Source organism: Mustela erminea, chromosome 2 (genome assembly GCF_009829155.1).
Source record: "Mustela erminea isolate mMusErm1 chromosome 2, mMusErm1.Pri, whole genome shotgun sequence".
Lineage (NCBI taxonomy): Eukaryota > Metazoa > Chordata > Mammalia > Carnivora > Mustelidae > Mustela > Mustela erminea.
The window spans coordinates 161,574,319-161,599,421 of record NC_045615.1 but is presented as its reverse complement, the minus strand read 5'-3'; the positions used below and the strand labels follow the sequence as shown (position 1 = coordinate 161,599,421).

Sequence of the window (25,103 nt, the reverse complement as noted above, 5' to 3'; positions counted from 1 at the left end):
AAATTAAGCCCAATAGATGAGCTGCAAAAAGCAAAGATACAGAACCACAAAGCAAAGATACAGAGCCACAAAGACAGACCCAAAAGTAAGAAAAACAAAGCTTTTCCTGCTGTTTGTATAAATCACTGCACAAAGCAAGCAGTGAGAAAAAAACTTAGTAGTTACATTTAACAGTGTGTTCTTGAGCATCTAACTTAAAAACAGTAAGCCTTTGGTACAGCCACCATTAATCTGCAAGGCCAAGCTCTGCTTATAGCATCCAAAGAAATCTCTGAGGAAATACATTCTAATGAGTTTCTGAAAGTAAATGCCCTGCCCCTTACCCAGAAAATCAAAACCTCAGTTAACTAGAAAGAATTGTAACAATGATATCAGCAGTAATGGTGGTTATTATAATAGTTATGATGGTAGTATTAAAGGCCATCTCTTACTGAACACATACACATGCTAAGAAGTATTTTTCCATAATTCATTTAATTCTCACAATAACCTTTGAGAAGCAGGTACTTTGAATATGGTCACTTTAAAAACGTGATTAGGAAAAATGGAGGTGCCCAATGTTCTGGACCAAGTAAGTGGCAGAGCAGATGTGAGCCCAGGCCCTCTGGCTCAAGGCTTTGTTCTTAACCTCTACAACATACTACCTTAACCACCTTACAACCCAGATGCTAAAAGGAAGGTAAGGCAGCCAGCCCTCTGTCCGTTCATCGTCATATTCAGCAATCCCATCAGTTAAGCTTCTCGTTCTCTCTAAACACTCTGTAGGTTCTCTTCGGCTCTCGGATCCATCATGAAAATGCTTCTCTCCTCATCCCTCAATTCACCTCCATTATCTGTCTACTGGGAAAGTTAACAGAAGCTCAGAAGAAAAATTCTAAATAATTGATTCTGCTACTTTTAAGAAGCAGGAAAACATAATGAAATTAATAGTTAAACTGAGATTTATTGGGGCGCCTGGATGGCTCAGTGGGTTGAGCCTCTGCCTTCCGCTCAGATCATGATCCCAGGTCCTGGGATGAAGCCCCACATCGGGCTCTCTGCTCAGTGGGGAGCCTGCTTCCGCCTCTCTCTAGGCCTGCCTCTCTACCTACTTGTGATTTCTGTCTGTCAAATACATAAATAAAATCTTTAAAAAAAAAATTAGTTAAACTGAGATTTATGGACAGTAGGTAATAATAATTACCCTTAACAAAACTGGTGATAATTGAAAGTATTTGCAAATTCTTATGTAATCACAAGGCATATAATTTTAACAAAGATCAGGCATAGCCATTTCAAAAGTCCTGAGTCATAGAAAATAGATGCATTAGTAAACGTGTTAATACTAAAAAGATAAATGTTTTCATTTATCTTTTTATTATTATGTTCAATTAGCGAGCACAGACATCATTAGTTCTTGATGTCGGGTGTGGAGGCAACTACATTGCACGAATAACTGCCAATAAAATATTTCACCTTCAAAAACTATGAGAACAACTAGGCAATTCCCAATTTAATGAAGATTACTCATTATATATTATAAAAACAGAGAGAGGGGTGCCCGGGTGACTCAGCTGTTAAGCATCTGCGTTTGGCTCAGGTCCTGATCCCAGGGTCCTGGGATTGAGCCCCACATCAGGCTCCCTGCTCGGGGTTGGGTGGGAGAGGGGGTCGGTCTGTTTTCTCCCTCTCCAGCTTCCCTTGGCTTGTGTTCCGTCTCTCACTGTCTCTCTCTGTCAAATAAATACACAACATCTTTTTATGTATTTTTTTTTTTTAAAGCAGAGAGAGAAACCTAAGTGGGATTGCAGGAAACAGGCAAGGTCACATATGAAAAAACATAAAGAATAAAATTGCAAAGAATCTAAGTGTTTTCTAAAAAACACTGCGTTGTAGGTATGTTCTTGTTTAAAAAATCTCTACTTTGTTAAGCTTTTATTACTCAAGGCAATATTTAAAAAGTAAAATCCATAAAACCCCTTTCACAGGAAATAAAACACCAACATTTAATTGAACGCTTTTATTTTATTCGACTGTTTTGTTCGCCTCTCTGATATAAGTTCAAAGACATTAATAGATGGTCAAAATTATATTACCATTGATAAGAACTAAAAGCTACACATTTATTGGAAAATAAAGGAAGCATATGAAAAACAGTTAAGCATCAACGAACTAGGTAGAGTCCAATCAGATCCTAAAATTATCAAAAGTGTTTAGCTTTTCCACCTTCCCATTACACACAAACACCCCTACACACATACACAGAGAGGGGAAAAAAAAGGTAACTCAAGAAAATAAGGTCTCATTACTATAAGCAAATTAAATCACTAATCAGGGTATATACTGTCCAGTCTCTCACACAGCATTGTCCACTGAGAATATTCAGAGTTTCTATGACACTGAAAGGTCCCCAACCCCTCGGTTCAGTCGTAATAAAAACATTATAATCAGCAACAAAACTTTAGTCACTGTTACAGTGAAGTACAAGGACCTCAATAAAAAGTTAAACTTCAATTAGCCAGAACACACAACAGCCAAAGTAAAACCCTCAATCATTCTGGGAGCATTCCCATCAGACTTCTATCACGCTTTTAAGGCCCTAACTTCTGGACAATGACGGAGGAAAGCACTGAAGAGAGGGGGTTATGGGTCTATGTTTATTCAGATACAATCTAAAGGTATATCTGCTTTTTTAAAAAAATCACATTCTGTAAAATGGCAGGCTAAAAATAACAGGGATAATGGGAAAACAGAGCTGGGTCAGACCCCTGAAAAACTACACGACGTTGTCAACCGCAGCACTCACAAAAACCGTAACGGGCACCTGGGAAGGTAATTTGACTGGAAGCTGCCACAAGGATATGAAAACACCTCAAAATAAGGCTGGGAAGTGCTAACCAATAAAGATAAAAATGGAACTCTCAGCCAGCACGGGTACTATCCAGGGGGCACCCGTTAGTAGGGAGCCACAGGAAAAAAAGGTGGATCTCTCTGTGAAGATCATCCCAGGTACAAACACTGGTATTTAATGCTCTCCAGTGAGAGCTAAAAGTCTTCACACCGGCAGCACAGCAGCAAAGCTTAGGGCTACTTGCTTTCCCCTAAAAATTATACCACCACCTACCCTACCCGGTTACTCTGGTTCCCTCTGCCTAGGAAAACAAATCCACATGAAGCAATGTTAAGTTTGTGTTCAACTGACATACGTCTCCAATTCTGAACATGTTTGAGCAAATCCACACAAATAAAAAGGCTATTCTTTAAATAAGCTTGCAAAGCAAGGCTAGATATTGTTTTACCATCCGTTTTCTCTTGACCACTTTTCTACTAGAGTGTTTGTCCTTTTCTTTTTGATTACATGAGCCTTATAGATTACAGAAGTTAGCCATTTCTCAGATGTGTAACAAATATCTTTTCCCAATTTATTATTTGACTTTATGCTGGGGTTAATAGGGGTTTTGTTGGGGGGGGGTACTTTTAATGGTTTAAACCCATATGTAATGGATTCATCTTTTCTTTCCTAGTTTCTGAGGTCTAATGCCTATAGACTACCCACTCCAATGTTATCAATAAATTCAAGCCTATTTTCTTCAAGTACATTTAACTTTATTTTTTATATTCAGGTCTTTGATTTATTTGAACTTTTAGCATAAAGTCTGAGGTAGATTTTCAGCTTGGTTTTTTTTTTTGTCCACAAATGCCTAATAATTTTTTGTACTTCCATCTAATTCTTCCCATTGAGTTGAATGGCCATCTTTATAATACAAAACATCAACTACGTTTAGATTAGCCCTCTTTTCTATTGCACTGATCTGTGTGGCTGGAGGCTATGACAGAGGATGTTTAAAACGCAAAAAAGAGAGGAGACATGCTAGAAACATTTTAATTAAAACAATGGTGAGAGGTGCTGTTTAAATACTGCAGCTTCGCAATATTTTAATTTTAATATCTGATAGCCATCCTCCCCACTCTCAATCACCTTTTCAAGAAATTTTGCCATGTATGAATATAAAAAATTAAATTATAACACCATCCAAAAGAAGAAAAATCTCTTAACGGAGGCTAGAAGGAAAACAGAAGCATTCTTTTGGAGTCAGGGGCCCATAGGTCTACTCCTCCCTGATACTACACTTAGGTTGTTTTCCAATAAACGTTTTATAATCAATCAAGAATAACTATTTAAAAGGCTGGCCAAATAAGCTATAGTCTACGACCGGTAACACTTTGATACAAAAGAGCAACAGATCTGGATATTTAGATTTCAAAAAGCAAAGACTGAGTAATTAAATGTTTTATTCTAAGTTTTCCCAGAAATTCCAGCTTCCTTAATTACATAATCTCTAGTTCTACAAAAGCTTATCTAGGGGGCTTAAAAATATCCATACACTAATCAGTAATTATGCTGCTTTCGTTCCAATAAAAGTCCTATAAACATGTTTTCATGTTTTTCTTTACAACAGTTTCACAAAATTATAATACACGAAATCAAAAGACTAGGCTTAGGTAAAGAGATGTAAACAGCCCACCCTTAAGTACAGTATCTTATGATTCTTTCATAAATCTTTCCAAGTACTTACTTATCAAGCAATGTATATTCTGGGAGTAGCGAGAATCGTCTGGGATGGTGAAGCTGCCATCACAGATAGCAACCTGACTCTCACCAAAAGGAAGAGTGAAGAAACAAAGTTTATACAGTAAACACCCCAGTGCCTGCAAAACAAACAAGTATGAATATCATCAGAGCTCCAGTAATCAACCACGAGACAAAAACACAATCCCAGACCAAAATCTAAATGTTACTAAAAAAACAAAAGTCTAATGTTTCTAATACTGGATCACTCTTTTCACAAATTACTGCTTAAACCAATTTATGTGCTTAATTTCTGAAAAGATATTTAACTGTATCACTCTCGTATTTTTCTATCACATCTGTGGTTAGTTGGCTGCATTAAAGCTATCATCGAACTCTAAATCATGAATGATGTAACCAAAACTGGAACTAGCTGTCTGCCTTTGGGGAAAAAAACTGTATTTTTATTTCCTTCACAAGGAAAAAATATATTCAGCATAAAACTAGCATATGACCAACAAAGTAGTCACAAGGCTTCTTCTAATAACCTTTTAAAAAACAAACAAACAAAAAAAAAACACTGTAAAACACGTTTTAAAATCCTGAGGTTCCAAATACGAGCTAGCCAGCACAGTTAAATTTATCAGACAACCATCAATACAGTTTTATTGATTATTCACTAAACATGTCATTATTTCATATTATAAAAATGACGTCTCTACTTCCACATATAACCCCAAAATTTTTATTCTAAACATACTCTTCATATTTGTACTTGGCTAATCTGTAAGAAAATTTGCAAAGGAAGGGCTCTGTCTGCTTCACTTGCATGGCTTCCTAGACAGCACAGCACCAATAAATCTGCTTGCTGACAATGAGGACAAAACACCCGAAAACAACACAAACTGCATTCTGAAAAGCAGCCCAGGAAATTCCTAGCTACCGAGCTGCTAACAGCTCAAACCTAAGAAGCAGTAATGTTTAAAAAAGGGGGGGGGGCAGTAATAAAATGATTTTTGGCTCAAGAAATCATGTTGTTATAAAAAATATCACCTCAACCTTTAAAAGCGTAAAAGATATTTCTCATTCTCAAGAGACTGTAATAAAACTCTCCAACAGGCAGTGCGCAACTCTATCAGGAGACTGAGATCCGGCCTTACTCTATCAGCTCCCTTTGCTGGACTTTCTCCACCCGCCAACGTAGCGCGCTCAACTAACAAATACACTAAGTTTTATGACCACCATGAAAATCATAATATGCAGAAACACCTTTGTAAGTTCAACAATATTTACAAAACATTAGTTTCAAAATAGCCTTCTAACAATAGTTTTAAAAATTCTAGAAATTTCAGTTCTAGAAGAGTAGTTCTAGTAAGTTCAAAGCATTACTATGATTAATGAAATGGTAAAGATTCTGAATGGAAATAACCAGTCCCATGTCGCTTAAAAATATTTATAATGCTTTTCTCTGTAAGGGAGATATTTTCGGCATTTATATAACAAATTGAGCTGTAGGCTTCCTTAATAGCACTAAAAAAAAATTCTACCAATGGTGTAATATCTACATTAAATGACACCTTTCTCCTTCCCAGATGACAGTCAAATATGAGAGTTCTGCATCTTCGCCAGTTTTATCTTATAAATCAAACCTTTAGTAACGTGTCTTCTGTTAGAGTAAGTGTTGCAGGAGTCCCCAGACAACAGTTTTAGATAGCAATGCCAGTATACTTAAAAAACATAAATCTAAAACATAAAATACTCTGCTTCACACAGTGTGAACACAACTAGGTGTCCTAATTTTTTCAAACCAAATGCATCTTCCTCCTTATCCCTCTGATGACGAGAATTGTTCAATAAACAGGAGGAAACAAATGACCTGATTTTGGAAGCTAAGTATCATCATCTTTAATTTTCCTTATTAAAAGATAACATGAAGCATCTGTCACTGAATTTCCTAATACTTATAAAATCAACATTCTACTTCTCAGGATGAAAATTACCTACAATGAAAAATTTCAAGCAAAAAAAAAAAATTTTTTTTCCCAAAATATAAAGTGCTAAATGAATACTTTAACCTCAATATTATAAGTCCCTGAATCAGTACTACCTGAAATAGAATCAGAAATATAATTCTTAACCAGCATGAATTGAATATTTTTTCTGGATATTCTTTCCTTCACACCTAAAATGTTGTAACATACTTCTGCTGCACCTGAGCTAAGACAAGAAAAAAACAGCATCATGAAAATTAAAATTTTATTTCTAGTAGTATATAAACATAGATTCTCTTTTCTATTATTTTTCTTCTTTTTCATTTTTGGGTAATCTCTCTGTATCCCCATAGCTATCTCCAGATACAGAAATAATACCCCTATACTGATCTATAAATTGTATGAAGCTTAAACTTATCACAATTTAGTATGCTGCCTGGCATCCATACGAAGTCTGAAAGGTTTCTCTCGTTTTTTATTAAGATACTGGGTAACACATCGCGTGCTTAGAGACTCCTTGCTTTTTTTCAATCAAGCTTTGATGATTTCCAAACTGTAGTTAAGCTCTGCTGTCTGTTGTTTCCTCTGCTGTTGAAATACTCTTAGGTGACATGGATTTCACCAGCCGTCAAAAAATTCAGTTAGAGAAGATTTCCACAACCACCTCTTCTAATACCTTTTTATAAATTAAGATCTGATTGGATTTGCTGTGTACATTATACTATAAGCCATTTAAAAGGTCAAATATTAATGCTGAGAAAAGCAAACTGAATTTGAATTACACAAGCTGGTGATCTACAAGCGCCTATCAAGTTAACTAAATCAAACTTACCCAAGGTTTGATTCAACTAGGCATATGGTTAAAAATTCAACTACCACAAGATTTAAGAATCACTGCTGCAAAAGCATATACTACAACAGATGAAAGGGTATCAAAGCCATTCTCTTACTACTACCCTGCAAACCCTGTAAGGAGGAGGCCAGGAGAAAAGGACCAAGGAGATACTCACTTGGTTTCACACGTTACGCTTTACTACTTTCTAAATACGTTCAAAAATAAAACAAACATGGCTTTTCTTGTAAACTCTAGAACTATTTCCAAAGGAATATTTTTCCTCCGTCCCTAATACGGTTACTAGAGGTAGATATGACTAAATCTTTGTTGATTTAAATGAATTTACATTTAAATATAGTTTCTTGCTAGTTTATCAAATATAGCCAAAATAGATTTCCTTATGAAACAAGTTCTAAAGAAGTGTTGGCATTCTAACATAAAGTTCAATTATACAGAAACATGATTAATCTTAATAATTCAACCCAGATACACAGTTAACCCTCGAACAACATGGGGTATAGAGGCACCAACCCTCCTATGCAGTTGAAAATCCACATTAACTTGACACCTCCAGAAACTAATAATAACCTACTATTGACCAGAAGTCTTACCAATAACATAGCTAATTAACACACATATTGTAATACGTATTATATATTGTATTCTTACAATAATAGGTAACTTTTTCTTAACATTTTCAGTATTTCTAGGCTATTGTGGTTCATCTGCAAGATTTTTCACCTCCAAAAAGTTTTCCAATATATTTATTTTTAAAAACTTGCATATTACGTGGACCCACACAGTTCAAACACATGTTGTTCAAGGGTCAACTGTACATGTTAAATGATAAGATCCTAATTTGTAGAAGTTAATCAATGGTATGATTTTAATTAGAGAAAAGTTTTACTCCTCTTAGTTTCCATTAAAAAGATCCTAAAATACTTCTAAAAGCTACTTAAGAGTTATGACCAGCTGTTCCATTCCGTAATCAACCAGATCTATGTTCAATCAAAAAAATATTAACATTCTATATAATATAAATTCTAAAAAAATACTGTGGTAGAAATGTTACATTATATGGAAGTCCTTTATTTACTTTTTTATACCTAAGCTTTCCAATTCATGATTAAGAAGATAATCTTTTTCTTCTCAATAAGCAGCCCTACTATTTATTACTTCTCTTCTACTTATTATGAAATACCTTTGGGGGTACAAAGGGATAATAATCAACTGAACTCAGATTTTTTTTTTAATTTGGTTAGAGAAAATGTTAACCTTTCTTGGCCTTACCCAGATATCAGCCTTGGTGGTGATGGGTTTCCCTCCATAAAGGTTGATCATTTCAGGGGCTCTGTATGACAGAGTTGTATACCTGGCAGTAAATAAGTGAAATGGAGTGGAGATATAAAAATAAAAAAAGAAAAGAAAAAAAGAAAGAAAAAGATAGATACTACATTGTTTCTATATAAAATACTATAAAAACTTTTAGTTTCAATAACATTCTATAGAAATAATATTTTCAAAAAGCTCAATAAAAGTCCATCAAGATTTAACAATACAAAGCATCTACATAAACATTTTTATTCAACAAGTGCAACAGCATGTCTAATTATATAAAAAATTTTCTTTAATAAAAAATCTTAAAGACAATGGATTGAAAATATAGTTTTCTTTGAATTTATTTTAAATAATATGCCTCTAAAATTATTCTTATCAGAATATTTTAGTCTATTAAAAGCAATATTGCTACCCTCTCAAAAAATTAATTTATACGTTTATTAAGGAGTTTGTTTTTATGGCTCTAACATAATTCCTGGCACATAGTAGTCAATCTCCTTTAGGTTTATTTTTATCATTATTGTTTTAAAAGTAACCTAGTTGTCATAATCCTAACTACACTAATTAAGAACACTTCTAGAACTGTCATCATAAGCTACTTGGAATTAAAAGATACTGTGAATAAATAGTTACCAATATAAAAATTCTAAATCCATTATGAACAGAATATTTTAATGAACTAGTACTCAATTTCACGGCAGAAATTATTAGATAATGGAAGGACTTCCTATATCATGGGTAATTTAAGATCAGTTTTGAGTATTGATATGTTTTGTTTTATATGAAATATCTTAAGGCTCAACATTCTATCATCTTATGTTTTCAAAATCACCCTGACTGGTGAGACACTACAGAGGAGCAACCGGAGAAACCAGAAGAGAAAGTGCATGAAGGCAGGGCTTCTGCCCACTGCCAAGCTGCAGCACCAACCACAGCGGCCACTGCACTGGAGGCCCTGAACAAACGCCTTCAGCTGAATACACGGTTAGACCATTAACTCCTCAGCGGAGCCACGAAGCACAAGAGCCTCACGAGCCCGCGTTCATCCTGACTGCAGAATTCCACTACACCTAACGTCTCAACGCAAGAAATGAAACTTTCAGCAACTCAGAGATCCTAAAGCAGGCATTATATATCACAACCCAGTAATTTTTTAATTTTTATATTTATATATATTTATATATATACACACATATGTGTGTGTGTATGTGTGTGTGTGTGTGTGTGTGTGTGTGTATATATATATATATATATATATATGTATGTAAATAGATACATATATATAGATCCCCAAGAAACCAATTCATTCTTGTGTAATCATTCTTGTGTTCTCAGGACATTTACATGTTTACTAAGGAGTTAAGTTCTACAGAATCTAATATAATCATCGTAGGCTAAGTTTCCTGAGTAGCCATACACAGCCCAGAAACCCACAGTGTTATACAAATGGGCCACCGTGAGATCAGCTCTCCTTGAGTCCATTCAAAATGGACACTGCAGTTCAAATGCGGGCACTCCGTCTTCAACAACTGAGAATTTGCGAGAAGTGAAGACAGACAACTCAGAAAAGCCGACTGCCCAGAAATGCCCATTCTCACAGCTCTTTGGGCATCCTGTATCATTGTACTAAGGTAATCTAAGATTTACAAACAGTTCTATGGTCTAAAACTGGAAAACAGAAAAGTCAGGGAAAGGTACTTACGGGTACTCGTACTCTAGCAACCACAGAAAGTACAAAATTAAGAAAACATAGAGCAGGTATGACCTATTTCTACCAGAGAGCTTTCTAACACACTATGACAAAGTAACATGTTTTCCACACAGTTTTCAATATATTAAGAGGCCAATCTTCCTCATTTCAAATAACTGTCTTCCTAACAAGCAGTAATCCTCAGTATTAGTAAAAATATGCTTACCTGAACTCAACAATCACTTAAAACTCCCTTTAATGATTCCACAAATTACTACAGCTTAACAAACTTCTAGATCCATATATTTACAATGTACATGAAAACCTGTATGCATGGTAAAATGTATTTTCTACTGAGCTAGAGTAGAAATAAATTAGTCAATGTCTACGGCACAGAAATATTTTAAAAATATCTATAAATCGAGCACCTAAAAAAATTGTATTAGCAGAACTGGTCCACAGACTTAACTAAAATTCTCAAGAGACAAAGCACAATAAAGACAGAAACTTACTTTTTAATTTCTTCTTCTACTAGATTAACTCCATCTTTTTGCGGATTAAGAAATTTATTCGTGGCACTGCCAAAGTCACAAAGTACATAGTTTCCACTATCATTCAACAAAATATTTTCTACCTTCAGAAAAAATAAATAATTAGTAGTATTTTCAAAATGAAATTATATTTTTACAACCATGTTTTTACAAAATAAACATTGAAAGGTTTGTGCCATTTATAGAGACAGACACAGAAGGTAATAAAATAAATTATGAGGAAGGACAAATGAATCAGACCAAAAATAAACTTGACTATGTCTACTGTTCCTCTTACTAAGAACAGAGAAGTACTTTTCCCATCCCAGAATGATTTTTGCAGGGGCCAAGAAGCCTTAAATCCTCTTTAAACCTCTTCTATGAAAAAGAACTAGCAGCTGTCGAAGTCTATACTGCACCTCCATTTTTCTTTTTCTGACACTTCAGCTTATCATTGACAAGTCATAAAAACAATTAAAATTCTACCTGATTGACTACTAATTCCATTTTTTTAAAAGATTTTGTTTATTTATTTGACAGAGAGAGAGAGCGTGAGAAAGGGAACACAAGCAGGGGGAGTGGGAGAGAGGGAGAAGCAGACTTCGCACTGAGCAGCAGGGAGCCCGATGAGGGGCTCCATCCCAGGACCAGGATCATGACCCAAGCTGAAGGCAGGCACTTAATGACTGAGCCATCCAGGTGCCTCTGTAATTCCATTTTTATCTAACATGCTCAACTAAAAAACAGTTTTGACTTTACGCGTCAAAGTCGTGCCAAATTATTAGGGAAAATACAAACACCGCATATTCAAAAGTACTGAAATGAACTACACTGGCTAACTAAATAAAAGGACAGAAGTCTGCACTCATGCATTTCAATCTTGGCTTAAATTTGTATCCTATTACTATAGGTTTCCCTAAATGACACTTTCATGGTTAACAACCTACATTTTTTTTTAATTTTATTTATTTATTTGACAGAGATCACAAGTAGGCAGAGAGGCAGGCAGAGAGAGAGCAGAAAGAGGCTTCCCGCTGAGCAAAGAGCCCGACGTGGGGCTTGATCCCAGGACTCCAAGATCATGACCTGAGCCAAAGGGGGCTCGATCCCAGGACCCTGGTATCATGACCTGAGCCGAAAGCAGAGGCTTTAACCCACTGAGCCACCCAGGCGCCCCAACAACCTGCATTTTAAATGACACCTTCTATTCTCTTGTATCTTAAGAGGATTTTATTATCACCTTGCATTAATTTTGTATAATCAGTCAGAACTGGGATTCATTCCTTCATTAAATATTTATTGAGACCCTGGCTATGTGCCAGGCACCATTTTAAGTACTTGGATTTATCACTACAAAAGAGAAAAATCCCTGCCCACATGGGAGTTTACATTCTGTGGGAGAGAACGGAAAGTAAACAACAAGCACAACACATAAGCAAGTTATACAGCATCTTACGAGGTAACAAGTGATAATAAAGGGCAGGGCAGAGAGCAGGAATGTTAGGCTGGAACTGTAAATAAGACAGTGTAAAACAGGACCCACTGAGAGGGTTAATCTGAGCACACCTGAAGCAGGGTAAGAGTTTAGCCATGGGATATCTGAGCATACAGCATTTTGGGAAGAGAAATTTTTGTAATCTTAGTGTTTGTGGGCATCAAGGAAGACACCCATTGTTTTAAATGATATATTCAATGATATTTTGAGAAATGTGATACCAGGAATAAATCGTTTGGGGACTTTTTCCAGTGTAACAAGGGGTACCCTATACAAGAGATCAGAGCCCAGAAAAAGCCAAGATGAAACGACCTTAAAGACAATCACCACCAAATTATAGTAAATTACAGAAAACTATAGTAAATTATAAATAAATGAGTAAAAAGACCCCTTCAAGTTTGCCTCCCAAATCTCTGGAAAGCATCCTGATGCTTAATACGGATTACAGGAAACAGGAGGAGAGCTGACCTGAGAGAGAAGAGTGTAGAAGGACATAAACCTGCATCACGGAAGTTCACATTTCTGCTCACAAGAAACCTTTTAGAAGCCCACTATGTAACACAGAAGCAGAGCAGAGGATACAACATCCCCTTCGACAGCCAAACTAAAAGCCCTCAGGGTCATGGAAAGCACAGTTTCTATTCTGGCCTCAGGAACTACAGCCTGGGACAGACAGACCCTTCTCAGGGCTGGTAAGAAAACCTAGTGTAGAGGAAGATAGTTCAAGACACTGCAATGCTAAAGTTTAAAATGTATTCATCCGTAACAGTCTAAAATTCCTACCTTCAAATCCCGGTGAATTATTGGAGTCTTGCACTGATGCAATCTTGCGACAGCTTCGCAGGTATCACAGAGTATCTGCAGCACTTCTGCCTCCGTAAAACCTGTCTGCAGCTTCTTATTCATCTGATTCACTACCTGTCCGGCTAACCAAAACAGAAATTTTGAGAAGACATACTTTTAGTAAAAAAAAGACTGCCATCAAGAAATTAAGAAATGTCTATATTGTCTCAGGTAATGGGGAACTGGCTTTTTCATAATGCTCATGTAAGGAGCCTTTCTGTACCATACCCTATTGATTCAGTGACATGCACTTTTTCATATTTTACATCTCTGGAATGAAAACATCTTAAAATAGATGCTACTGGTCATTTTTAAAGATTTTAACATCTCTGAAATCAAGATATACCTTATAATTGATGGCATCATGGACCTGAAGAAACACTTCTTCAACACTGTGCAAGCCACTGGATAAACAGTGGTGAGCAAAAACGAGGTTTAGATTATTATGGAATGTATAATCTAAAGGCACAGATAAACAATAAACCATATACAAATAAACACATATAACGATATACAATAAAGATAACATGAGAGGAACCTAAATTCAAATTGGTGGAGGAGAGGGCGTCAGATGAGGTATGTCTGAGGAAGTAATACTTATGTTGAGACTGTAGGATGATTAGGAACCAACCAGGCCGAGATCTGTGAGAAAAAGCATGCTAGCAACAATAAGCAACGTGTACAAATGCCTCCAGTATGGACAAGAGCTTAATACTCTTGAATAACTTGAAGCCAAGGTAGGTACGGTCTACGGAGCTGAGAAGAGGTAGAGTGACATGACACTGACAAGACTATGATGATGGCTATCCGTCAGCCATATTTTGGATTTTATCTTGACAACCAGGGAAACCACCTCTTCTACCTTTTTAAAGGATCTCCTTGATTATGGGGGAATCACAAGAATAGAAATGGAGAGCCGGGTTAAGAGGCTTATGCTCTAATTCAGGTAAAAGACAATGGGCAGAATAACTTAACTAAACTCAACAGTCATACCAACAAGCCCTGAGAGGATGCTTATATACCACATTTACCAAGACAATCAACAGCCTAATGGCAATTCTAAGTTATTAAGAAAAAGTTTACCATCATTTAAGAACACAAGTAAAAATGTAATTCATTCAGAAGGCATTCTAATAAAAATAAGTTTGAGAATTTAAAAAGGCAAACATGTTAACTTGAAACTTTCCTTTAACAAGACTGGACAAATGAATTACTACTTTGTAATCTGCAAGAAGGTGCATACACACCTGTTCCTTTTATTATTACTGTCTAAAGAGCATGCTAATATATTTTCTGAAACAGATGGGTTTCTTTTTAAAATTTTAAACCAGAAAAAATATCAAATTTTACCTATCAATCCCCAATTCTCAGAACAATCAAGTATATTTGGCTGCAATTTATTCAGAGTATCTCAAGATTGAGGCACCTGACCAGGCAACAATTTCCTCCATCCTTTTGTATGTTAGACAGAAACTTGTTTTAAACAAAAATTAAACAGGATGAAAAGTATTTTATTGGTGCTCTTTCACATTCTTGAAATATTTCATAGCTGAAGAAATCCTAACCTTGAACTCTTTCAAGAGCTGAGATCCTCTCTCAAACCTTCAGTGCAACGAGCAGAATAAATTTTAAACGTTAATTCTCTTTCTTCCAACCAGAGGTCTTTTTTTTTTTTTTAAGGATTTCATTTATTTATTTGACAGACAGAGATCACGAGTACGCAGAGAGGCAGGCGGAGAGAGAGAGGGAAGCAGGCTCTCAGCTGAGCAGAGAGCCCGATGCGGGGCTCAATCCCAGGACCCTGAGATCATGACCTGAGCCGAAGGCAGAGGCTTTAACCCACTGAGCCACCCAGGTGCCCCCCAGAGGTCTTGAATCACAAAACGCAAGTCCCCAGAAAAAGCTAACAGCTGTATTTGAGCTGCATTTCAAATGCAGAAACAAATAAAATTTCATTATGCAAAATCAAAGCACCCTGAAAATTAAAGTTAAGATTATTCTAATGAGAAAAAAAAAACAGATTCAGAAATAATTTTTTTAAAAAAGGTATATTTGTATTTCTACTCTCTCTATAAGAAAAATATCCCCAGGACAGCTTGCTATGCCAGGAAAATGGATGAGAAACGTAAGAACCAGAGTCACTCTCCTAGCAGCAAACCGCCCTCACGTGCACGAGCCCAGTCAACATGAACAGCGCCATCCCACCAAGCTCAGTCCAGAACAGGTGACTCACTGCTACACAAGTAATAATAAGTGAATGCTGCTTTTTGCTACTGAGTTTGGGATGTTTTGTTATTAAGTAAGAGCCAATAGGTATATTATCCATGGAAATTTCTGTAAAACAGCGCCTGGAAATAAAAGCGCGTGCACGCCCGCTCTCTCTTTTAAAGTAGACTCCACACCCACCACCCAGTGAGGAGTCCAATAAGGGGCTTGAACTCAGGACCCTGAGACCAAGACCTAAGCGGAAATCAAGAATCAGGCGCTTAACTGACTAAGCTATGCACACACCTAAACATTCTTTTCATACAAAGTAGAAATATATTCAAATTCAACTCTGATTCTGGAAGTCTGAAGTTTTACCTAAAGCATGTAATCTCTCTTTAACCTATATACATCAGAGTATTAGCAAATGAAGCAGTCTCAAATCACGAACCGACAAAGATCTAACATTAATTACAAAAGACTGCAAACATTTCATACCTGAAACCACGATGGGGCATATCAGCTACATACCACATTCTTCTACTTCCTGAACAGTTTTATCCCTACCTAATCAAAATCAATGTACCTCATCTATATTGGTAACACTGACTGCCTTCCAAAAGTACCTTCATTCTTACACAATTTTATGCAATATAATTAGCTTCTATAGAAGAAGTAAGGGTAGGCTAATTATTCTCCCATTCTCTACCCCCCCAACTCTCTCTTTCCCCATGGGGGGGAAAAAAAGGAACTTATCTAACTGATTCATCTGAGAAAAAGGAACTGAGCATGCTCTACTCATAGCCTCTGGATCCCTTCTCTAGGATGCAATTACCCACTCCGAGGGTACATTCTGATCTACAGTACATGCAGTAAGCTTAGCTGATAAAACATATGAAGAAAACTTCTAACATAGAAAAGAAGGTGTAATAACAAACAGGAAAAAAATCAGAAAAACAAAAACACAAGGAACAAAAGAAAGCTTTTTAAAAACTCTAATTAATACCTACAGACAACAGAAGATTTACACCTAAAACAAGAGCAAGGTGCATTTCAACAAAGAACAATGTTGAGAGAAGAGGAAGAGTTCCTGGAAATTAAAAATAACAGAGCACCAAATTCTACAGAGGAGCTGAAAGAGACATTTAAGGAATGCTCCCAACACAAGCAGAATTTATAAAAAGAGAAGAAAAAGAGAGGAACAAAGAATATGAAGGAGAGGGGGAAAACTGCCAAGAAATAAAGACAGCAAAACTGACCCATAGCCAAGGCAATGTATCTGAGATTTTAGAACGCTGGAGATAAAGGTAAGATCCTAACTGTCCATGGTAAAAAGACTGAAGAATCATAATGCATCAGATTTCTCAATAGTAGCAACTACTAGGGGAAAAAATGGAATAGAGCCTTCAGAATTCTAAAACAAAATTATTTCCAACCTAGAACACTTTCATCAGCCAAATTAATAATTAAATACAGATGCAGAATAAAAATATTTCTATATATGCAAGTTTTCAAAAATGTTTTACTCCATAACCAATTATCAAAAAGCTAATGAAAAACGTACTCTATTCCAAGGAGGTAGTTAAAAACAAGGAGAGAGGCATGAGCAGTCGGGAGCCCAAAGTAGGAAGACAAAGGGAAGTCCCAGAGTGACAGCTAAATGCTGTTCAAAATTAAGCAGAACTGAAGTCTCCCGAAAGGACGTTTCTATGGAAGAAAAACTAAAATTGACACAAGTATTTAAATGTTTAAGCATACTGTGTATAAAGATTTATAATTCCTTTGGGGAATGTGAGGCTAAAATACTTATATATTGAGAAGGAAATTAGGCAAACGAAAAATGGAGTAATTATTAACTCCAGGAAAAGAATTTTAAAGTACAAGAAAGAAAATGTAATTATAAACTATTACATATCACAGTTAAGTGACAAAATAATTTAAACACCAATTATTAATTTATCTAAAAACAAATTCTAACAGTAAAATCCTCATCTCTACTTGGAGATACTTTCTAAAACATAAAATCCGAAAGAGCGCTAGCAAACTAATTCAAGAGTGTTCTCATGCCCAGAATCACATACTTCCCCTAATTTTCTAAGTTCCCTCTTTTTCATACCCCAAGGATCTCATTAAAACTACAGATTCTCCTCTACATAATTAAGTGGAAAAATCTGTAAGTAAATATGAGGAGAAATATCTCAAGGATTTTTAAAGTGAATGCCTCTGAGGAGAGGGACGGGGCAAGAGGATAATGATTTAGCCACAACTTAACAAAACCCTTCGACTTTTTAAAACATATATATGAATTACACTTTGATAACAATAAAAATTTTATGTCAATCAGCTTGCTAATTCAAACCAGATTTTAAAAATTTAATTTTTTACAACACAAAAGCGTGTCTTCCTCAAAATACAGCACAGGTCATACTCCTACTTTAAAATTTGTCCCCAGGAGCACCTGGGTGGCTCATTCAGTTAAGCATCCAACTCCTGATTTTGGCTCAGGGCATGATCTCAGGGTCGTGATCTCCTCATGACTCTCTCTCTCTCTCTCAAATAAATAAATATTTAAAAACAAAAATTAAAAAATAAAATGTGCCAAAAAACTGAAATTCATTTGGTTTCCTTTTTAAAATGTCTTCTGGATGACTACTAATTAAACTCATCCAAGGTTACGATTATGCCAGATTCAATTATCTTCTCTTTTTTTTTTTCTTTATTAACATAAAATATTGTATTTCTTTCAGGAATACAGGTCTGTGATTCATCCGTCTCACACAATACACACAGCACCCATAACACTCACACTACAATTCACAGCACTCAGCATAGCGCATACCCTTCTCCGTGTCTGTAACCCGGACACCCAACCACACACCTCCCCTCCAGCAACCCTAAATTTGTTTCCTGAAATTAGGAGTCTCTTGTGATTTGTCTCCCTCTCTGGTTTCATCTTTTTTCATTCTTCCCTCCCTTCCTCTATGATCCTCTGACCTGTTTCTCAAATTCCTCATATCAGTGAGATCATATAATTGTCTTTCTCTGATTGACTTATTTCACTTAGCATAATTGTCTCTACTTCATCCACATCATTGTAAATGGCAAGATTTCAGTTTTTTGATAACTGCATGGTAGTTCATTGTGTGTGTGTGTGTGTGTGTGTGTGTGTGTGTGTGTGTACACATACTACATCTTCTTCATCCATTCATCTGCTGATGGACATCTAGGCTCTTTCCATAGTTTAGTTATTATGGACATTGCTGCTATAAACATCCGGGTGCACGTGCCCCTTCAGATCACCACATTTGCATCTTTAGGGTAAGTACCCAGTAGTGCAATTGCTGGGTCACAGGGTAGCTCTATTTTCAACTTTTTGAGGAACCTCCATACTGCTTTCCACAGTGGCTGCACCAACTTGCATTCCCATCAAAATTGTAGGAGGGTTTCCCTTTTTCCACATCCTCACCAACACCTGTCCTTTCCTAACTTGTTAATTTTAGCCATTCTAACTGACGTGAGATGGTACCTCACTGTGATTTTGATTTGTATTTCCCTGATGCTGAGTGATGTTGAGCACTTTTCCATGTGTCTGCTGGCCATTTGGATGTCTTTGGAAAAATGTCTGTTCATGTCTTCTGCCTATTTCTTAATTGGATTACCTATTCTCTGGCTCCTGACTTTGATAAATTCAATACAGATTTTGGATATTAGACCTTCATCTGATACGTCATTTGTGAATATCTTCTTCCATTCTTTCAGTTGTCTTTTGGTTTTGTTGACCATTTCTTTTGCTGTGCCAAAGCTTTTGATCTTGATGAAGTCCCGATAGTTCATTTTTGCCCTAGCTTCCCCTGCCTTTGGTAATGATTCTAGGAAGAAGTTGCTATGGCTGAGGTCAAAGAGGTTGCTGCCTGTGTTCTCCTCAAGGATTTTGATGGATTCCTGACGCACACTGAGGTCTCTCATCCATTTTGAGTCTATTTCTGTGTGTGGTGTAAGGAAATGGTCTAGTTTCATTCTTCTGCATGTGGCTGTCCAATTTTCGCAACACCATTTGTTGAAAAGACTGTCATTTTTATCCATTAGACATTCTTTCCTGCTTTGTCAAAGATTAGTTGAATAGAGTTGAGGGTCCATTTCTGGGCTTTCTATTCTGTTCCATTGATCTATATGCCTGGTTTTGTGCCAGTACAATGCTGTTTTAATGATGACAGCTGTGTAATAGAGACTGAAGTCTGAACTGAGATGCCACCAACTTTGGTTTTCTTTTTTGACCTTCCTCTGGCTATTTGGGGTCTTTTCTGGTTCCATATAAATTTTAGGATTATTTGTTCCATTTCTTTGAAAAAAATTGATGGTATTTTGATAGGGATACATTAAATGTATAGACTGCTCTAGGTAGCATAGACATTGTCACAATATTTTTTCTTACAATCCGTGAGCATGGAAGGTTTTTCCATTTCTTTGTGTCTTCCTCAATTTCTTTCATGAGTACTTTATAGTTTTCTGAGTACAGATTCTTCGCCTCCTTGGTTAGATTTATTCCTAAGTGTCTTACGGTTTGGGGTGGAATTGTAAATGGGATCGACTCCTTAAATTTCTCTTTCTTCTGTCTTGTTGGTGTACAGAAGTGCAACTGATTTCTATATCCTGACACTGTACTGAATTCTTGTACAAGTTCTAGCAGATTTGGAGTGGAGTCTTTCGGGTTTTCCACATAAAGTATCATATCATTTGCAAAGAGTGAAAGTTTGACTACTTTTTGCCGATCTGGATGCCTCTTATTTCTTTTTGTTGTCTGACTGCTGAGGCTAGGACTTCTAGTACTATGCTGAATAGCAGTGGTGATAATGGACATCCCTGCTGTGTTCCTGGCCTTAGGCGAAAGGTTCTCAGTTTTTCCCCATTGAGAATGATATTTGCTGTGGGTTTTCATAGATGGCTTTGATGATATTGAGGTATGTACACTCTATCCCTACACTTTTTGAAGAGCTTTGATGAAGAAAGGATGTTGTACTTTCTCATTTATTGAGAGTGTCAAAGGGTTCTTGTTCTATTAATGTATTGTATCACATTGATTCATGTGCAGATGTTGAACCAACCTTGCAGCCTAGGAAAAAATCCCACTTGGTCATGGTAAATAATTCTTTTAATGTACTGTTGGATCCTACTGGCTAGTTTTTTGGTGAGAATTTTTGCATCCATGTTCATCAGGGATATTGGTTAATTCTCCTTTATTGGGATCAAAGTAATGCTGGCTTCATAAAATTAATTTGGAAGTTTTCCATCCATTTCTATTTTTAAAAAACAGTTTCAGGAAAGTAGGTATTAATTCTTCTTTAAACGTTTGGTAGAATTCCCCTGGGAAGCCATTTGGTCCTGGGTTCTTGTGTGTTGGGATATTTTTGATAACTCTTTAATTTCCTTACTGGTTATGGCTTTGTTCAGGTTTTCTATTTCTTCCTGGTTCAGTTATGGTAGTTTATTTGTCTCTAGGAATGTATCCATTTCTTCCAGACTGTCTAATTTGCTCACAATATGTTCTTCTAATTGTATTTCTTTGGTGTAGGGTTGTGACCGCTCTCTTCCTTCATTCATTTTATTATTAATTTAGGTCCTTTCTCTTTTCTTTGTGGTAAGTCTGGCCAGGAGTTTACCAATCTTATTAATTCTTTCAAAGAACAAACTCCTAGTTCCAATGATTTTTTTTATTTCTTCTTTAATTTCCTGGTTGATCCATTCATTCTTTAATAGGATGCTCTTCAGCTTCCATGTATTTGAGTTCTTTCCAGCTTTCCTCTTGGGATTGGGTTCTAGTCTCAAAGCATTGTGGTATGAAAATATGCAGGGAATGACCCCAATCTTTTGGTACCAGCTGACATCTGATTTGTGACCCAGGATTTGATCTATTCTGGAGAATGTTCCATAGGCACTAGAGAAGAATGTGTGTTCTGTTGCTGTTGCTTTGGGATAGAATGTTCTGAATATATCTGTGATGTCCATCTGGTTAAGTATGTCATTTAAAGCCTTTATTTCCTTGATGATCTTTAGCTTATAAGACCTGTTCATTTCAATGGGGGGGGGGGATGCTAAAGTCCCCTGCTATTATTGTATTATTGTCTATGTGTTTCTTTGATTTTGTTATTAATAGGTTTATATAACTGGCTGCTTCCATGTTAGGGGCATAGATATATAAAACTGTTAAATCCTCTTATTGGACAGACCCTTTGAGCATGATATAGTGTCCTTCCTCATCTCTATTATAGCTTTGGCTTAAAATCTAATTTATCTGATAAAAGGACTGCCACCCCAGCTTTCTTTTAATGTTTGTTAGCATGGCAAATTTTCTTCTACCCCCTTACTTTAAATCTGGAGTTGTCTTTGGGTCTAAAATGAGTCTCTTGCAGACAGCATATTGATGGGTCTTATTTTTTTATCCATTCTGATACCCTGTGTCTTTTGATTGGGACGTTTAGCCCATTTACATTCAGGGTACTGTTGAAAGATACAAATTTAGTGCCATTGTACTGCTTGTAAGATGACTGTCACTGCACACTGTCTCCATTCCTTTCTGATCTATGTTACTTTTGTGCTTTCTCTTTGCTTGGGGGACCCCTTTCAATATTTTTTATGTGGCTGCTTTTGGAGATTGCAAATTCTTTTAGTTTTTGTTTGTCGTGGTGATAGCCTAGCTGGATATAGTATTCATGGCTGCATATTTTTCTCATTTTGTCCTCTGAATATATTACGCCAGTCCTTTCTGGCCTGCCAGGTCTCTGTGGATAGGTTTGCTGCCAATCTAATATTTCTACGATTGTAGTTTACTGACCTTGTCCCGAGCTGCTTTCAGGACTTTTCTTTGTCTCTGAGACTTTTAAGTTTTACTATTAGATGACAGGGTGCTGAACTCTTTTTATTGATTTTGAGGGAGTTTCTCTGTGCCTCCGGGGTTTTGATACCTGTTTCCATCCCCTAATTAGGGAAGTTCTCTGCTATAATTTGCTCCAATATACCTTCTTCCCCTCTCTCTCTTTGTTCATCTTTTGGGATCCCATTATTCTAATATTATTTTGTCTTATGCTGTCTCTTATCTCTCAAATTCTCCCCCTCATGATCCAGTAGTTGTTTATCTCTTTTTCTTATTTTCCCTATTTTCCATCATTTGTTCTTCTATATCACTAATTCTCTCTTCTGTCTCATTTATCCTAGCAGTTAGAGCCTCCATTTTGATTGCACCTCATTAATACCTTTTTTGATTTCAACTTGGTTAGATTTTAGTTCTTTTATTTCTCCAGAAAGGGATTCTTTAATATCTTCTATGCTTTTTTTCAAGCCCACCTAGTATCTTTATTAACTGTCATCCTGAGCTCTAGTGCTGACATTTTACTAATGACTGTACTGATTAGGTCCCTAGCAGTTGGTACTACCTCTTGTTCTTTTTTCTCAGGTGAGTTTTTCCACTTTGTCACTTTGTCCTGAGAAGGAATAGATGAATGAGAGAACAAAATGATAAAAGGGTAACAACGACCCCAGAAAAATATACACTAAACAAATCGGAAGAGACCTGAAACCAGAGGGAAACGAAAGGAAAAAAAATACACACACACACACACACACACACATATATATATATATATATATGATCAGGTGGATGGAACAGAGCCACACACTTGATTTTGGGTGTATTTTGGTCTGTTAGAAGAAACTGCCTCCCAAAATTTTAAGAAGGGAAAATTAATATATATACAAAAATATGGGTAAATTTTAAATTTTAATTTTAAATTTTAAAGCGGGAAATTTTAAGGAGGGAAAAATCTATATATATACAAAAATAAGGGTAAATACGATGAAGGGATGGAATATGACTGTAAAGATGAAAATTTTAAAAGATTTTTAAAAAAGAATTGATAAGAAGTTGGTAGAAAAAAAAAAAAAAGAAAAAAAGGAAAGGAAATAATATGATCAGGCGGGAGAGTAGAACAAAGCCATACACTAGATTTAGGGTATATTTTGGTCTGTTAGAATAAACTGTATCTCAAAATTTTAAAGAAAGAAAAACTTAAAAGAAACACTTTTGTGTGTATATATATATATATGTTTATATGTATATATATAAATAATATAAACATATATGTTTTTCTTTCTTTAAAATTTATAAACATATAAAAAGTTATATAACATATATACATATAAACAAAAAATAAGGTTAAATACAATGAAGAGATAGAGTATCATTGTAAAAATGAAAATTGAAAAAGATTTTTTAAAAGGTATTGATAAGATATTGGTTAAAATAGGAAAGAGGAAAAATTCAAAGAAATAGAACAAGAAAAAATAAGGAAATTTTTTAAAATTTAACTTTGAAAGACTATAGAATCATGGGGGGAAAGCCATGAATTCTATGTGCGTATTCCCTTAGCACTGGAGCTTTGCAGTTCTCATTGATCAGTAATCTTGGTGTTGGCTGGATGTTCCTGCTGATCTTCTGCGGGAGGGGCCTGTTGCAGTGAGTCTCAAATGATTCACTTCTCCGCACATCCTACCTTCCACAAAGTGGTCGCAGAATTCTGTTCACAGAATTGCTGCTATTCTCTTCTTTGATCTCCTGTTAAGTTTGTAGGTGTTCAGAATGGTCTGATAACTATCTAGCCAAATTCCTGGGACCAGATGAAATTAAGGTTTCCTACTCCTCTGCCATCTTGCTCCTCCCAGATTCAATTATCTTTAAAAAAATAGCTGAGGGCTATCTTTACAGGTAACCAAGGGCTACTCTATCCAGCTAACAGCACCACAAATGCTAGAACTCAGGAAAGTACAGTAAATAACATCAATATCTTCTCCTTAAAGAGATCACATGTTTTACAGTATGAAATATAAATAAAATTTAAAAATCTAATTTTTTATATTATATATGGAAATAATTTACAAGTATAACATAATAGATATAATACTGATTCACTTCCTTTTCCCCCGTCCTTCCCTCCTTACAAAACTACAGTAAATGAGACTGTATTTGCTCCATCACCATCACCAACCTCCTCTTCCTCCATCACTCAGGAAATGACAAGTGTTCCTAATATAATTAAAAATCATAACTGTCTTACGAGAATCTCAATATAAATCAAGGCTCGCTACAGTCAAAATTGCCAGATACAGTCTGATTTAAAAGAAAAAAAAAAAAGCAAATTTACTGGAAATGAATTAATTGCCCCCTCCAAATACATTAAAAAGTTTTTAAATTATTAAGGCATACTACACCAGTAAATATTTCTTTGAAATACCATGATATCCAAATAAAATACAGTTTTTAACCTTCTGATATTTATAAAAGAACCGCAAAGACTATGTAAGTTTATAAATATTATAGATCAAAATGCAACTAAATTTATTATATTTTATATATATTGAAAATTAACATTATAGAGTGCTGGAGAAAATCTGACAACACTAATATTGATAAATGATGCTCTCCTTTGTTGGCGTATAAAAGAAACATATAGGGAGGAAGATGTATAACTGCTCTTCACCTGTTGGATTTCTTGTTTAAAACAGCAGCGTTTTTCTAATCGTCACTTACATGCTCCTATCATCACTGCAGCAACAAGGACTAAATTTTAAATATTTCTG

The 25,103-nt window shown here is 35.8% G+C and overlaps 1 protein-coding gene across 2 annotated transcripts in view; it reads right to left on the bottom strand.

Annotated features, from left to right (window-relative positions):
* The window catches only part of BMP2K (BMP2 inducible kinase), a 122,042-nt gene that overhangs the window by 46,235 nt on the left and 50,704 nt on the right, over positions 1 to 25,103 (bottom strand). For both annotated transcript variants that reach the window (XM_032334693.1, XM_032334692.1), the window contains exons 4-7: positions 13,212 to 13,354; positions 10,916 to 11,037; positions 8,666 to 8,747; positions 4,557 to 4,689 (exon numbers count right to left, since the gene is read on the bottom strand). In XM_032334693.1, the coding sequence (XP_032190584.1) occupies positions 4,557 to 4,689; positions 8,666 to 8,747; positions 10,916 to 11,037; positions 13,212 to 13,354 (480 nt within the window). The remainder of the gene's footprint in view (positions 1 to 4,556; positions 4,690 to 8,665; positions 8,748 to 10,915; positions 11,038 to 13,211; positions 13,355 to 25,103) is intronic.